The sequence below is a fragment of the Pipistrellus kuhlii genome, unplaced genomic scaffold (assembly GCF_014108245.1).
Source record: "Pipistrellus kuhlii isolate mPipKuh1 unplaced genomic scaffold, mPipKuh1.p scaffold_m20_p_18, whole genome shotgun sequence".
Taxonomy (NCBI): Eukaryota; Metazoa; Chordata; class Mammalia; order Chiroptera; family Vespertilionidae; genus Pipistrellus; species Pipistrellus kuhlii.
In genome coordinates this window covers 8,537,910-8,553,391 of record NW_023425493.1, presented here as the reverse complement: position 1 = coordinate 8,553,391, position 15,482 = coordinate 8,537,910, and the positions used below count along the sequence as shown (strand labels likewise).

Genomic DNA, 15,482 nt, shown 5'->3' with positions numbered 1-15,482 from the left:
GGATTTTAGATTTTGGCCCCTTCTCTGATTGAGTTCGACACCCCTACATATAGTTAGGGGTACTTATGTTGGGTGTGTAAATATTTACAATTGTTATAGCCTCTTCACTATTGAAATTTGATATTTATGTAATGTCCCTTTGGTCTCTTTTTACATTCTTTTGTATTTTGTCTGAACTGAGTTTTACTATGCCAGCTTTTTGTTTCTATTTTTATGCAATATCCTTTCCGTTTCCTTTCAATTTGAATGAATCTTTCATGTAAAGTTAGTGTTTTGTAAGCAGCATAGAGATGGGTTATGTTTTTAAATCAATTCAGCTACCCTATACCTTTTTATTAGAGTATTTAATATATTTATATTTAAAGTTATAAGTGTGTCCTAATTGTCACTTTGTTTTATGTTGTTGATGATGTTTTTGCAGTTTTGTTTTTTTCTTCTTTTGATTCCTGTCCTGTGGTTTGCTAGTTTTCTTTATTGTTTTACTTGGTTTACTTTCTCTTTATTCTTCGTGTGTCTTTAATAGGTTTTGGTTTGTGGCTATCATGAAGTTTATGTACTAGTATGTCACTCTTTTCAACCCTTTTCATCTCCTGGCACACAAGCTAATAACTAACATTCTGCAGCACACCAAAAAATATATATATTTTTTGCTTGCCTGACAAAAAAAATGAGATATAATTTTGATTCATTCACACCAGGTGGCTATTGTTCTATTGACTATTGTCACTTCTTTATTTGACAACCTCAGGGAAAAGAGGTCAGTGCCCCTGACTAAATAGTCAGGTATTGCAAGTTAAAAAAAAAAAAAATTGTGGCATATTGGTTGAAAATTGCTGATCTATATATAGCAATCTATTAAAAATGGATAGGCATTTACATTTTAATATAGTCTAAAATATACTACACGTTTACTCCCATACCTATGCTTTATGTTTTTGATGTCATATTTTAGATCTTTTCATTTTGTGTCTCTCCTAACTACTCTTTAAAATGTAAGTTGAATTTGGTACTTTTGCCTTTTGACTGTTTGAACTTTTTAAATGTCTGGTTTGGTGCTTTTGTTAAATATTTGTCATTACCTATGATTTTTTTAGTCATACTTTCTTCCATTTCTTATAAAGCTGCTTTAATGGTAATGATCTCCTTTAGTTTTTGCTAGTTCAGGAAACTCCTTACCGTTCCTTCAATTCTGAATGATATCCTTGGCAGTTAAATCATTTTAGGTTGTAGGATCCATAAAGATCCATGATTCTCTGCAGGATTTAAACCTCAAACTCCACACATTTTTCTTACAGTCATAATAGCTAAAGCAATTCTGGTTAGATTAGTCTTGTTCCAATGACATTAAAAGCACCTGAAAATACTCTTAGCAAGAAGTGCAATTCTGACAACACACATTTTTCAAAGGCAGCATACAATACAGAGTGCAAAGAAAGGCTTCACAAAAGTATGGCATGAGTGAGAAGCACTTCCCAGCCGGTGTGGCTCAGTGATTGAGCGTTGAACCATGAACCAGGAGGTCATAGTTTGATTCCTGGTTAGGGGACGTGCCTGGGTTTCGGACTCATTCCCCAGTGTGGGGCATGCAGGAGGCAGCCAATTGATGATTCTCTCTTATCATTGATGTTCCTATCCCTCTTTTCCTCTCCCTTCCTCTTTGTGAAGTCAATAAAAACATATTTTTCAAAAAAGAGTGAGAAGCACCGATACGTTCTAGAAATACATTTAATTTACTCTCTTTGGCTGATGTGAAGATACCTGTACACACCGGTGCCAACTACTGCAACGCCAAGACCTACAAGAAACCAGAAAACAAGTGACATGTAACTCTAAAAACGGATACCCAGTTCCAACCAGCAGAAGGAATGAATGTTGCTTACATTTCAGTGGGCAGAAATATTATTTTATTAAGTGCATATACATTCATATTCTATCTGGACTCTTCACTGCCTAAATGCAATTCCCTGGAATCACAGTCCACAGTAAGCCAGACAAGAGTTCTTGCTTAATTTAGAATACTACTCAAAGCATATTTGGGATGAAAACTCATATGACTAATCATATTTTTTTTAAAAAAGATGTGCTATATAGGGTTTGTTATTAAATGGAAATATGGAATATATAATAGAAAAATACAAAATCACCAGAATAAAGTAGCATACCATTTAGGCTGGTTTACTTAAATACTGTGGGAACAGGGAAATCATTTTTAAAAATGCACTTTTCCACAGCGATATTTTAAGTGGTATCCAGGTGTGAGACACTTACTTGCTGAAGAACCATCAGAACAATGAGTCCTCCACCTGAGGAATAAATGAAACCAGTGTGAGGGTAATTTAGCACCTGTGTGTCTCCAGATAGTTGCTATATTTAAATGTAGGTCAGTCCATCCACAAACTACATCGAAGAAAATGTTCAGTCTCCTTCAGTGTGACTGCTGATGCACCAGCTCATTTTGATCACAGAGCCCTTCTAATCTGACCCCAGGCTTAGGGCCCAACACTGTTCTGGTGCAGGAGCTACCAGACTAGGTTAGTTAGTAAAGGATATTATTAGAACACACAGGGCTCGTTATATTAGAGAAAACTTGTTCTAAAAATATGTCATCTCTTTCTAGTGGGTTTAGTTCCATAGTCAGTATACCATTTCTTATAATATAATTAGGGATTGAATTTATATTTTTACCAAAAGCTGGTCTGTAGAATAAGTCATAATAAAGAGCTATCTTATTCTGTCACACAGATGTTACCTGTAGCCTACACAAACAATGCTTTATCTCATCATCAACCCATCCTTATATCTTTTTCCAAAGAAATAGTATGATATAGTCATAATAATTAAGGAGATACTAAGAATGTAAATGAAACACCAGGGCACATGGTAAAAAAGTATGCTTAGAAACTTAAACATACATTTTTTACTATACAGAGAGCAATAAATAAAACTACCACATCTTAGTTCTTGGTAATGTTAGCAGTATCTGCTTCTAAGCTGCCAGAGTTTTTATTAAATTTCTATAAAAACATAATACAGTATTATGTTTTCTTTTACTCTTTTTCATTTTTATAAATAATAGTCAATTTTACTCTTTTTACTTTTATAAATAATTGTCAATTTTACTCTTCATTTTTATAAATAATAGTCAATTTTACTCTTTTCATTTTTATAAAAAATTGTCATCTTAACATCTTAAGATGGCAATGGGTTTACTGACACGGGACCACCGTGTTCCGGGGAGAACATAACAAGCCTAAGGTGCGTTTCATGAAAAGGCTAACCTTATTAAACACATCTAACGTAAATAAAAGCAATATTTTTTTTCATTTTACTCATCTAGAAATATTTATATTTCATTAATGGTACAACTTTACTTTATCGGATACTTTAACATATGTTGTGTGAACCTTGGGAGTGTACATAAAGTGTGATGCACCAGCCGGTTGTAGAAAAAAACAAACCCAATTTATGGTATTTAAGGCTTGGATATACAGGTATGAATAGGAAGAAATTAACCTATAAATTACCATCACAAAATAACACGATCGCATAAAAAGCAAGTTACATTCAATAAATTTTAACTTGCGTATAAACATAGCAATTGAAAAAGTGACCCCACCCTATTAGGAATCCTAAGTTGAGGCATCTTTTAAAAACTGTGTTAACTACATGTGTCTACATACTACTGCTTACATTTGTCATAGTATCTGCAACACTGAAATAAGTACGAGTGTCAATTATCACTCATTTGAGACAGGTTGTTCCTTCTCTAACTATAGGCCCGTGGTCGGCAAACTGCGACTCTGGAGCCACATGCGGCTCTTTGGCCCCTGGAGGGTGGCTCTTCCACAAAACACCACGGCCTGGGCGAGTCTATTTGGAAGAAGTGGCGTTAGAAGAAGCTTAAGTATAAAAAATTGGCTCTCAAAAGAAATTTCAACCATTGTACTGTTGCTATTTGGCTCTGTTGACTAGAGAGTTTGCTGACCACTGTTCTAGACAATTGAAATATGATCTTTCCATGTAGAACTCTAAGGCCACATAATGCAGAGTCATCAAAATAATACCGTATTCCTTATTGTCTTTAGGTGGTGGTGTACTATTTGCAGAGGGTTTCCCTGGGAAAACAAAAAAAACAAAAAAAGAAGTTAAAAAAGTAAAGACAATAAAACCTTTGTAAAAACAAACAAACAAACAAACAAAAAAACTTCTTACCAATTTTTTTCTTTTATAAGTTACCTTAAAGTTTTTTTTTCATTAAAAGTAGTATGAAGTATTATAAATTTATATACAACATCATCAGCATTCTTCTTCCTACCCATTAATATTTCCTATAACAATATTCTTGGAAGGGCAAGTGAATTTATCATTAGTTCATTGTTAAAATTAGCCCGTGGCAGGGTTCTGCCCTGCGGCTCTCCACTGTCAGGCCAGGTGCTGGTGTTTCAGACAAAGAAACCCAACCACAGGGGCCTGCAGCCACTTGGACTCCCAAAACTCGCCTCCTGTGGCCCTTGGAGTGGGGTCTGGAGTATATTATCTGTTGAAGTAGAATCCCTGATCCCTCTGTGACTGAACCCTAAGAGAGTTGCGCGGGATGGACCCCCAAAGAGGTCAGGGGTTGCCACTATGGTGAAGGCAAAACAAAGCCCACCTCCAGGCAGCACAGCAGCACTGTCTTATAGAAGCCACGGAGGTTCCAGACTGGGAGATCACAGAGGTATAAACCTTGTGATTCTGTTTCTGTTCATCAGCTTATGTTGTTCATTACATAAATGAGTGAGATCATGTGATATTTCTCTTTCTCTGACTGGCTTATTTCACTTAGCATAATGCTCTCCAGTTGAACAAAAACAGATCCAGAGACGAGAAACATTGATCAGACCATTAAGAATGGTCAGAGGGAAGTAGGGGGGAGGAGGAGGAGAGATCAACCAAAGGACTTGTATGCATGCATATAAGCCTAACCAATAGAGACAGACACCAGGGGGGTGAGGGCATGAGTGGGAAGGATGGGGGGCGGGTAATGGGGAAATAAGGATATATATGTACTTTAATCAATAAAGAAATTTAAAAAAATAAACCAACAACAACAACAAAATATGCAGAACAGATATTTTTATGGCAAGCTATTACCCCGGCAGACACATCAAATATATCATGGTGGAAGGCAGTGATCCAGCAATGGACCAAGTATAAATCTTACAAATAAAGATTGGAAAAAGTAAAAAAATAAAAATAAAATCTTGTCATTCAGCACCATCTACTAGGGGGAGAAAAGGGTCCCAATATAAGGTGACAAGGGAAGATCTGACTCTGGGTGATGGGTGCATGGAGCAATATACAGATCTTATATAGAAGCCCACACCTGAAACCTATATGTCTATATTGATCAATAAAAAAAAAATTAACCTGTGGGTTCAATGTGACCCTACTTAAATTTAAAACATAGGAAGACTTACTAAATGATTTAGAGTCTCATCTGCAATTAAAGGAAATTGCAATACGATAAAAATCATTTACAGGAAATCCTCATATACTAAGTGAAATCAGCCAGAAGTGATTCCACTTTAATGAGGTACCTAGAATAGTCAAATTCATAGACAGAATATTAAACAGTGCTTATCAGGGCTGGGGGAGGATGAATAGAGGGTTATTGTTTAATGAGTATAATGTTTCCATTTGGGATGATTAAAAAGTTTTGGAGTAGTAACGGTTTGCAGGACAATGTGAATGTACTTAATACCATAGAAATGTACCTGTAAATGGTTAAAATGGTAAAAATAAATAAATAAAATAAAATAAAAAATAAAGTAAAATAAAAGTTGTCCCACAAAAATGAATATAAAGTCCCAACATTTCTGAAACTGTTCTGACAGATATTTTAACAGATAGCAGTACAGTGAGAAAACATTATTTGGTAGTGGCAAAGGCATGGGCGGAATTCAAGGGAACAGAGACAACTAGAACACTAATGAATTTAATGTATGTTAAACCTGACACTTCCAACAGTAGGAGAGCAGACAAAACAGTAGAGTGGGTGGAGTGTAAAGGAACCCTATCAATCCATATACTATAATGAATTTCAGATGTGCCAACAATTTAATGCAAGGAGTGTATTCAGACATGATCTCCCTCATTTATTGGTAATAAAGAACATTATAACCTGATGAACAAAAAGCTTGATATAGAGGCAGAGAAGCATTGAACAGAATGCCAAATTACAGCAGGAAGGCTGGGGAGGGGAGACGGAGGTAAGAATCAATGGAAGGACTTGTATGCATGCATATAAGCAGAACCAATGGACGCAAGACACTGGGGGGTGAGGGCATGTATGGGAGTGGAGTCGGGGAGCAATGGGGAATATGGACACATGTAATACCTTAATAAATAAAAAAATTAAAAAAGGGGGAAAAAGAAGCAATCAGAACATATGGTGGAAGTGTTTGTAATTTGAGCGTGGGGAAAACCTACAGATTTTATAATAAAAACACAGGAGAAAAAAGTCAATAAATCCAACTTACTGTAAAACCTCTGCACATATAAATGACCACTGATAGGAAAATGTTTAAAATTTGGCATATATCAAAGTAATCTCCCAAAGGATAGGAATAAATCTAAACACACCCCCAATCTAAACACACCCCAATCTAAGATAGTGTAAAACGTGCAAGTTTTAGAAAAATATAAACAGCATGATGCCATTTCTGGGAAGGAAAAGAAAAGAAAAAAACCCACAAAATATGTAAAATTGCACAAATAAGGATATTGGTGTATAGAAATAGATGAAAAGACACCTAAACTATTATGTGATTAACTCAGGTAATGGACGAGAAAAAGAGGAAACTATCTTTTACTCTGTATACTTTTGTAATGTATAAAATTTTCCAAATTAATCTGTAGGCTACTTATGTAATAAAAATGTATTGTACAAAAGTGCAGTATATCTCAAACTGGATAAAATCTTTTAAAAAATGGCTATTAACAACCAAAGGACTTGTATGCATGCACATTAGCATAACCAATGGATACACACACTGGGGCAGTGGGGGCTTGCCCAGGATGGGAATGGCTGGGTGGGAGTGAGTCAATTGAGGAAACAGGAGACATATGGAAAACTTCAGATAATAAAAAAATTTTTAAAAAGGCTTATTAAAAATAAGGCAATGAAAAGAAACCTAGAAAATAATGTTCACTTTGTATCAAAAAGATTTTAATTTATAATGAGTTCTGATAAATGAACAATATTTTAAAACATAAATAAATAAATATAGACCCAAAATGTTTCATTTCTTTGATTAACGAAAGAAATGCAAATTAATACATGACATTTTTTTTTTTTACCCACCACCTTATGAATTTCTTTTTTTTTTTTTTGAAGGAATCAGTATAGTACCACTTTCCTGAGTCTTTTTTTAAAATATATTTTATTAATTTTTCATAGAGAGGAAAGGTGAGGGATAGATATAGTTAGAAACATCGATGAGAGAGAAACATCGACCAGCTGTTTCCTGCACACCCCCTACTGGGGGGAATGTGCTGGCAACCAAGGTACATGACCTTGACCAGAATCGAACCTGGGACCTTTCAGTGCACAGACCAACACTCTATCCACTGAGCCAAACCGGTTTTGGCTGAATTTCTTAAGAATGTAAGTAAGAAAAAGAGTTACTGAACCTGGAGTGCTGATGGACACTGGAGGAGGCACGGCCTGATTAGCAGGATTGACATCTGGAAAGATAAATTTGATTCTATTCACCAGATTTACCAGCATAAAATTAATCATTTAATTTGATTTTTTTAAATTACTTTAAAAGATTATTTTTCAAAATGAAAAATACACTTACTTTCTAAATTTTGAAATTCTACTTCTGGAAAGTCACCTAAATATATAAAAACATTTGCATAAGAATGTTTACTATTATAACTTTGTATTTTATAACATAAATCTTAGAAGTTTAATAATAAATCATAAAAATAACATCCTCAGAGTAAACCTGTATATCTTTTTTAAAAATTCACATCCAAGTCATCCCATCATACATGATTTTTAAGTTTCCTCCTTTTCCACTTAGTTTTTCATGGACATTTTTTTTTCATATATGCATGATTACATCTACCTTATCACATTGGATGTTGCTAGTGTTCCTTTTTTTTTGCAAAGTCTTCCTGTAACTGATGATAAAAATAATTGAGAGTCTTTGATATATAAGAAAAGATTCCTGCCCTTTATCTTCTTCATAAAATGTCTTCATGTTTAATTATCTCCTATTGGGTACACTAAATTGTATCACTGTTTTGAAATCCTTTATACATTTTTATGGTCAACTCCATTAAAAAGGAGCGTATCTGCAAACCTGCTATTCCACTGTGCATATACCTGTAGGACCCTGTGAGTAAACACGATGGGTCGATGAATACAAAGTTCACATGCAATTTTAATGTACCAGTCCACCAAAAAAACCATCTCTTTCTCCCTGACAGCTCACAACACTCAACTAAGATTCTCAAGGAGGCTACCAGTAACCAGATATACTGGAGTTATAAAAAGGCGCTTTAATTACCATGTTAGCATGCATAATTCCCCGGAATCCTTTAAAATATTAAGACAACAGGAAATATAGAAACAAATTAGAAGCCAGTATTAGAATTTGTTTGAGTTCAACACCCTCATTAAATGATAGAAAATGAGAACCCATAGAAATTATGTAATTGAGTAATTAGAGCCAAACTAGGACTCTGAGTGAAATCAGCCCAAGCTAATACTCTTCACACTACGGTAGTTTCCCCACATGTATGGGGGATATGTCCCAAGACCACCAGTCAATGCCTGGAATAACAATTTCTACCAAACCACATAAATACACACATATATGTGTGTATATATGTGCATGTGTATATATGTGCATATATGTGTATATACTGTATATACGTAAATATGTATATATGTATATCACTGAGTGGCCAGATTATTATACATAATCTCAGTGTACTTCTCTTGAGTACTTCATTTATTTGATATCAAAGATACTATAAATCGTGCCCTGATCAGTTTTCCCCTTTGCACTGGCATATAGGTGGTTGATCTCCAGCAAAAGTCTAGAATACTTTTGGTACCCATTTGAGATACAAATACATTGAGTGGCCAGACTATTATGTGTTCAGAGATCATAATAATCTGGCCACTCAGTGTATATATATATATATATATATATATATATATATATATATATATATGTGTGTGTGTGTGTGTGTGTGTATATATATATTTGTGTGTGTGCGTATACACATATATATAAAATGTATATTAAGTTAGCCTCTACACATACATAACTATAATAAAGTTTAAGTTATAAATTAGTCACAGTAAGAGATTAACAACAATAACTAATAACCAAATAAAACAAATACAACAATATCTTATAATAAAAGTTATGTGACTGTGGTCTCTCATCCTCAAAATATATCCTTGTACTATACTCTTCCTTCTGCCTACAGTGATGAGATGAAGTGGGTTGGATACAGTGGACCAAGGAATGATTCACATCCCAGGTGGGACAGAGTGGGCTAGCATGAAATTTCATCATGCTACTCAGAATGGCGAGGATTTTAAAATGAATGAATTGTTTATTCTGGGAATTTCCCATTTAATATTTTGGACCACAGCTGCAGGTAACTAAGATAGCAGAAAGCAAAACCACAGAGAAATGGTGACTATTGTATTCCTCTTGTTTCTACTGCAACCAGTGGGAAGCCAGAGATAGCAGCACTGAAATCAGGAAAATAATTCCTTCCACCACATGAAAATCATCTCGCAAGTCTTAAGCAGAGCAGCTGATGGGTAGTCCATGCAAGAAATCATCCATTTCACTCTGCCTTTCGGTTATGAAATGTATTTTTGTTGTCAAATTAAAAATTCCCAGTAAGGAGAAAAAGTCATTGTATGAGGTGAGGTGAGGAGAGGTGGGAGTAATAGGAACATGGGTCTTGTTCTGGAGACAGCAGAAATTTTGAAATTTTCCAATTAAGTGGGAAAATGTCAATGGCTACAGTTCAGGAAATGAAACAGTCCCATACTAGTAGATACCCTGTTCACGTGTCACCACATCACTTTTTAAAAATAAATTAAATAGCGAAGTTGAGGACACATGAAAAAGGCACCTTATAAAAACAGAACACCATGTGCCCACCATCCAGATATCATTGCTGACAGGTATGCATAAGAAACTGTTTGACATTGAAATTGGGACTCAAACATTTTTTGTTATTATATGTTTATTTCTAGTCTGCAGAGGCGAGATTTTTTAAAGGAAAGAAATGGGGGGGAAATAGATACAGAGGCAAAGAAGCATTGCACAGACTGCAAAACTACAGCAGGAAAGCAGAGGAGATTTGGGTGGGGTTGGGGACTGTAAGAGATCAATCGAAGGACTTGCAGGCATGCATATAAGCATAACCAATTGATACAAAACACTTCGGGGGGGAGGCGGGCAGGTGAGGGCATGTACGGAGGGTAGGAGAGGCTGGGGGGAGGCCAGTGGAGGGAAAAATGTGACATATGTATCACTACTTGAAATACTTCAAACAATAAATTAAGAACAAAAAACAAAAACAGAAGCCATAGACCTTCCAATTCCCAAATACTGATTGGAGTGATGCTCTAAATCTATGAGTTTCCTTTAAGAGCTTCCTAAACGACAGACACTGTGCTAAGTGCTTTGAATACATGACATTTTAACTGTCTTGCCACCCAGTAAGGAAGGAATTACCTATGAGTAAGTACATTTAAACTTTACACAGCTTGCCAAGGTCACACAACTGTGTATGTGCTGACTATGGCACTGAGTATAACTACTAAAATAGCTGTAAGTATGTACTTCTCCCTTCTTTACTAAAAATGACAAGTGAAAATCACCAGAGATACAAAATATTTTTAAAAATCACCAATGTTTAAATATTTAAAGAATTTTGAAAAGATAAGCAGGAAATTACTAAGCCTGAGAAATGGGAAATTATAGATTTTGACCTGGGAGGAGGCAACACTGGATAAAGAAGTAATGTAGGTTGGATCAAATGTTCGGACATTATTGCTTTATTTTCATTTGTATAAAATTATGCTTTTCGTTCTTGACTTGGGTGTAAACTCCAATCATTCAATGTACTCTGAAAAAAATGGTTGCTATATATTTCATACTTTAATAGGCCAAACAACAGAAATTATACACCTGTGTGATATACAGAATGTGCTAAGAACCTATGAAACTTACTCTGAAAAACGGTTGTTATATATTTTTGGATATATGGATATATATTTACACATTATATATGTGATGTATAGAATGTGCTAGGAACCTATGAAATTTACCCTGAAAATGTTACTATATATTTTTACACATAAACATGCCAAACAACAGAAACTTACACACCTGTGTGGTTTACAGAATGTGCTAAGACCCCATGGAAACATATAAAATAACAAGAGCAGAATTATTTGTACACTGGATGTCATACCTCTGTCATGGAAATGAATACAAGACAGCGTTAATTACTAAAATGGCTTCTTTCCCATTATCCTGTGTCACCGATTTTTTTTTTAATGTTAAAGAAATAAAACCTTTAAAAACAAACAAGAAGGAAAAAGATACCCTTTGTACCTTTAACACACGTTGGAATCTGAGGCTCCCAATCATTGTTAGGTCCACAGGTAATCGTACTGCTACCTTGAAGGTCAAAACCCTCCAGGCATTCAAGGTCAGCCTTTGCTTGGTAATGATACACTTTTTCATGTCCTGACACCAGTCTGCCATTCTCGACCACTGGAATCTCACATGTAACCACTGAGAAGTGAAGACATTTCAGAGTTAATGAAAATGTGCTGCTCTAACAAAGGAGAGAAAAACTAGTGCAAAGTCATAATTTCCACTGAGAACACAGAGACAAGGAATGAAAGGCAGGATGTTGATTTTTTATAAGAAGTGTTTGATTTGTGCATTTTAATTTCAGCAAACAGATTGAGAGAAATGTAACAATTTTTTTTTTTTTTTTTTTTTTTTTTTTTTTTTTTTGCCAGCTAAAACAAACTTGTCATAGTTTATTGGCTTCTCACATTTTTTTCTACTGCAAGTTTTGAGAAAGGTCTGATTACCAGATTTAAGTTCTGGGTCAGTTCAAAAAAATTTCTTTTAAAAATAGTTTTAATTGATATTTTACAGAGAGGAAGGAAGAGGGATAGAGATCTAGAAACATCGATGAGAGAGAAACATCGACTAGCTGTCTCCTGGGGATGTGCCCGAAAACAAAGCACATGCCCTTGACTGGAATTGAACCTGGGACCTTCCAGTCCACAGGCCGATGCTCTATCCACTGAGCCAAACTGGTTTCGGCCAAACAAACTTTTGATACTCATCATTTTGGGGGGATGCAGGAGGGTGTGTGTGTGTGTGTGTGTCTAGCAGGATTTTTTTCAATTACAGTTGACATTTAATATCATGTTAGTTTTAGGTAGATGGTTAGACACTTATATAGCTGGGCACCATACACAGGTATTACAATATTCTTGACTACATTCCCTGTGTGGACCTCACACACCTAGGACTATTTTGTAACTACCAATTTGTACTTCATTCCTCCTCCTTTTTCACCCAGCCTCCTATCTAACCCCCATCCCGTCTGGCATCCTTCAGTTTTTCTGTATCTGTAAGTTTCTTTTGATTGCTTATTTCATATTTTTAGATTCCACGTATAAGTGAAATCCTGTGGTATTTGTCTTTCTCTTATTTCACTTAGGACAATGCCCTCTAGCTCCACCCATGTTGCTGAAAATTGTTGGAATTCACCCCTTTTATGGCTAAATGACATTCCATTGGATACAGGGTGCTCCCCCAAAATGTACACACACTTTTAACAGCTCAGAGCTCAATTTTGAAAATAAAATGTACTTTAGCAAACACTGCCTTTATGATTATGGAAAGTGTGTGTATACATTGTGAAGGACACCCTATATATGTACCACATCTTCATTATCCAAATGTCTATCGACAGACACTTAGGTTGCTTCTTTATCTCTGCTCTGATATACAAAATGGCCTTCTTTGTCTCTTGTTATAGCCTTGGTGTTAAAGTTTATATTATCTGATGTAAATAATGCTTTTCTTCAGGTGTTTTTTAAACTTCCAACTGCCTCAAATATCTTTTAGCCAGAGTGTAATTTTTTTATGCTTTCAAGCAAAAAACCAAAATTCTTAATTCATGCGTACATTAAGTAATTCACAATGTATACAGTGAAATACCAAGAACATGTGGGTGAAGGGTGGGGAACTCTAAAACTAGAACTAATTTTTATTCTGTTTGACCTATGTTGAATTAAATTAGGAACCTATGTAACAGGAGGAGCAAGCACATATGGTTTTTGTTTGTTTTTCGGTAAAAGTAATTTGAAAGTATTTACATATGATTTAAACAGAGAGAAAGAAGTAAATGGAATTATTTTTACATTTACACTGAGGAGAGTCACTACTCCATATTTTATACACAGAAGCCTGTTCCCTTCAGTAAGTGAATATTCATCTGGTGAATTCATATGGTCCATTTGAAGGATTAGGACTATAAAATACTTCATTGTATTCAAATGTATCTTTGAGGTTCTTGGTGCATTTTTCCATTTGATATTTCTCTAGGGGGTTGACACAAAATCCCTTAATAAGAGAGAAAAAAGAAGACATAGAAGGCAAAAGAAAAGGTGAAGGACGAAGACAGTATTTGTAATGTCCTGTGAACTGTCTTCAGTCATTTATATATGATATCTACAATCCAGTTGTGAATCCAATATCCATCTAGAAGAAAGTTTCTACAAGAAAATATCCCAAATCAAAATACTACTGTGCAATGAACTTTTATTTTCTTAAATATATTTGTATTGATTTCTGAGAGGAAAGGAGAGGGAGAGAGATAGACAGATCAATGATGAGAAATATTGATTGGCTGCCCCCTATTGGGGATTGAGCCTGCAACCCAAGGGTGTGCCCTTAACACAATTGAGCTGGGTACCCTTCAATCTGCAGGCCAATGCTCTATCTACTGAGTCAAACTGACTAGGAAGTAATATGCAATGAACTTTTAGAATAAAAGTAATTTTCTTAAAAAAAAAGTTATGTTAAATACCTATATTTTTCTGAAAGGCCATGATTAGGTTTGTTCTCATTATTAGAGAACTGGTAACTTAGTGAGAAAATAGATCTATGATTAAACTAAAACTCTGTGCTAGTTGAAAAATGCTTTATACTTTATAAATATATCCAATATCTATTCCTAACTCAATGGTTTACAGTAGTATTTAGTAATACTTAACAACATCAAGATATTATTGTGTATTTTTTCCCCTCAGTTTCATCCGTAAGAGTGTTATGGTGAAAATTTCTGGCGGTTTTGGAGAGTTTAATAATGCAATAGAATGAATTTTCAGGCTAACTTTTAAGCCACATATAAAAAAATTTTGAAAAAAAAATGTAAAAACGATTTCACTCTTTGCTTTGAAAATTTTTTATTAGATGAAAAAAAATGTGGCATTTGTTCATCTGTATTGAGCTTACTGTTTGTAAAAATGGATTAATATGTAATTATTTTTAAAATGTCTGTTTAAATGCCAATATAATGAATATCAATAGACCTAATACATCTGCAGAAGATCTCCATGGGGTATTTGTTAACTTAGCAGCATAAAGGGGTCACCAGGCCAAAAAATTTGAGGGCTACTTCTTTAAATTCTAAAGAGAGAATATACTTACTTTCACACTGTGGGGGGTTATCACTCCATTCCACATCATCTCCAGAAAGATTACAATATAGAATGTTTGCTCCAATTAACCTATAACTACATGAGAAAAGATCACTGTCTCTTATCAGTTAAAAGGAAGACTCACAATAAAACAAGTTTGTATGTTTTGTTTTTTTACTATACCACAGTAGTTTCAGGGAAAAACGTGTCCTAAGTGACATGTACTGAATGTGCTAACCAAATCTGCAGTGTAATGAAAGAGAAATTCTGAGTGTGAGCATGTAGTGGTCTAGAGCAAAATGTCTAAGTAAATTTATCATTGCTGTCAGCCTGGCCTCTTCGTTATACCCGGCAATTACATCAACATTCACTTCTCTGCCCTTGCTCACGTCATTCGGCTCAGTCAAGACAGTCAGGACAAGCATGAACAGAGAGAGATCTGTCCCTCGATCTTACTTGACTGGATTTGAGTCCCCGCTCCACAACCGAATTGTTATTTGTGTTGGGCAAGTCCCATAATGTTTCTCTTTCTTGATTTCTGCATTTAGATAACGAATAATAATATGTGTTCTGTGGGTTGTTTCAAGTAGTACATGAGTTTGCATCTGGGACACCGTGAATGCAGTAGGTACGTTTTGGTGTAATGAATATTTTTCAGGTCGGAATGCCTTCCTAGGAATAGCTCAGAAATACTCCTATTTGATGAAATCTC

At 35.0% G+C, this 15,482-nt stretch overlaps 1 protein-coding gene across 1 annotated transcript; it reads right to left on the bottom strand.

Annotated features, from left to right (window-relative positions):
• Positions 1-1,619: 1,619 nt before the first annotated feature.
• On the bottom strand, positions 1,620-14,796 carry LOC123652541 (membrane cofactor protein-like). The gene is made up of 7 exons (XM_045583090.1): positions 14,781-14,796; positions 11,652-11,834; positions 7,845-7,880; positions 7,675-7,728; positions 4,065-4,115; positions 2,269-2,303; positions 1,620-1,795 (listed from the first exon to the last, which is right to left on the bottom strand). Coding segments are annotated over exons 1-7 (378 nt in total). The 5' UTR covers positions 14,782-14,796; the 3' UTR covers positions 1,620-1,777.
• Positions 14,797-15,482: the final 686 nt, after the last annotated feature.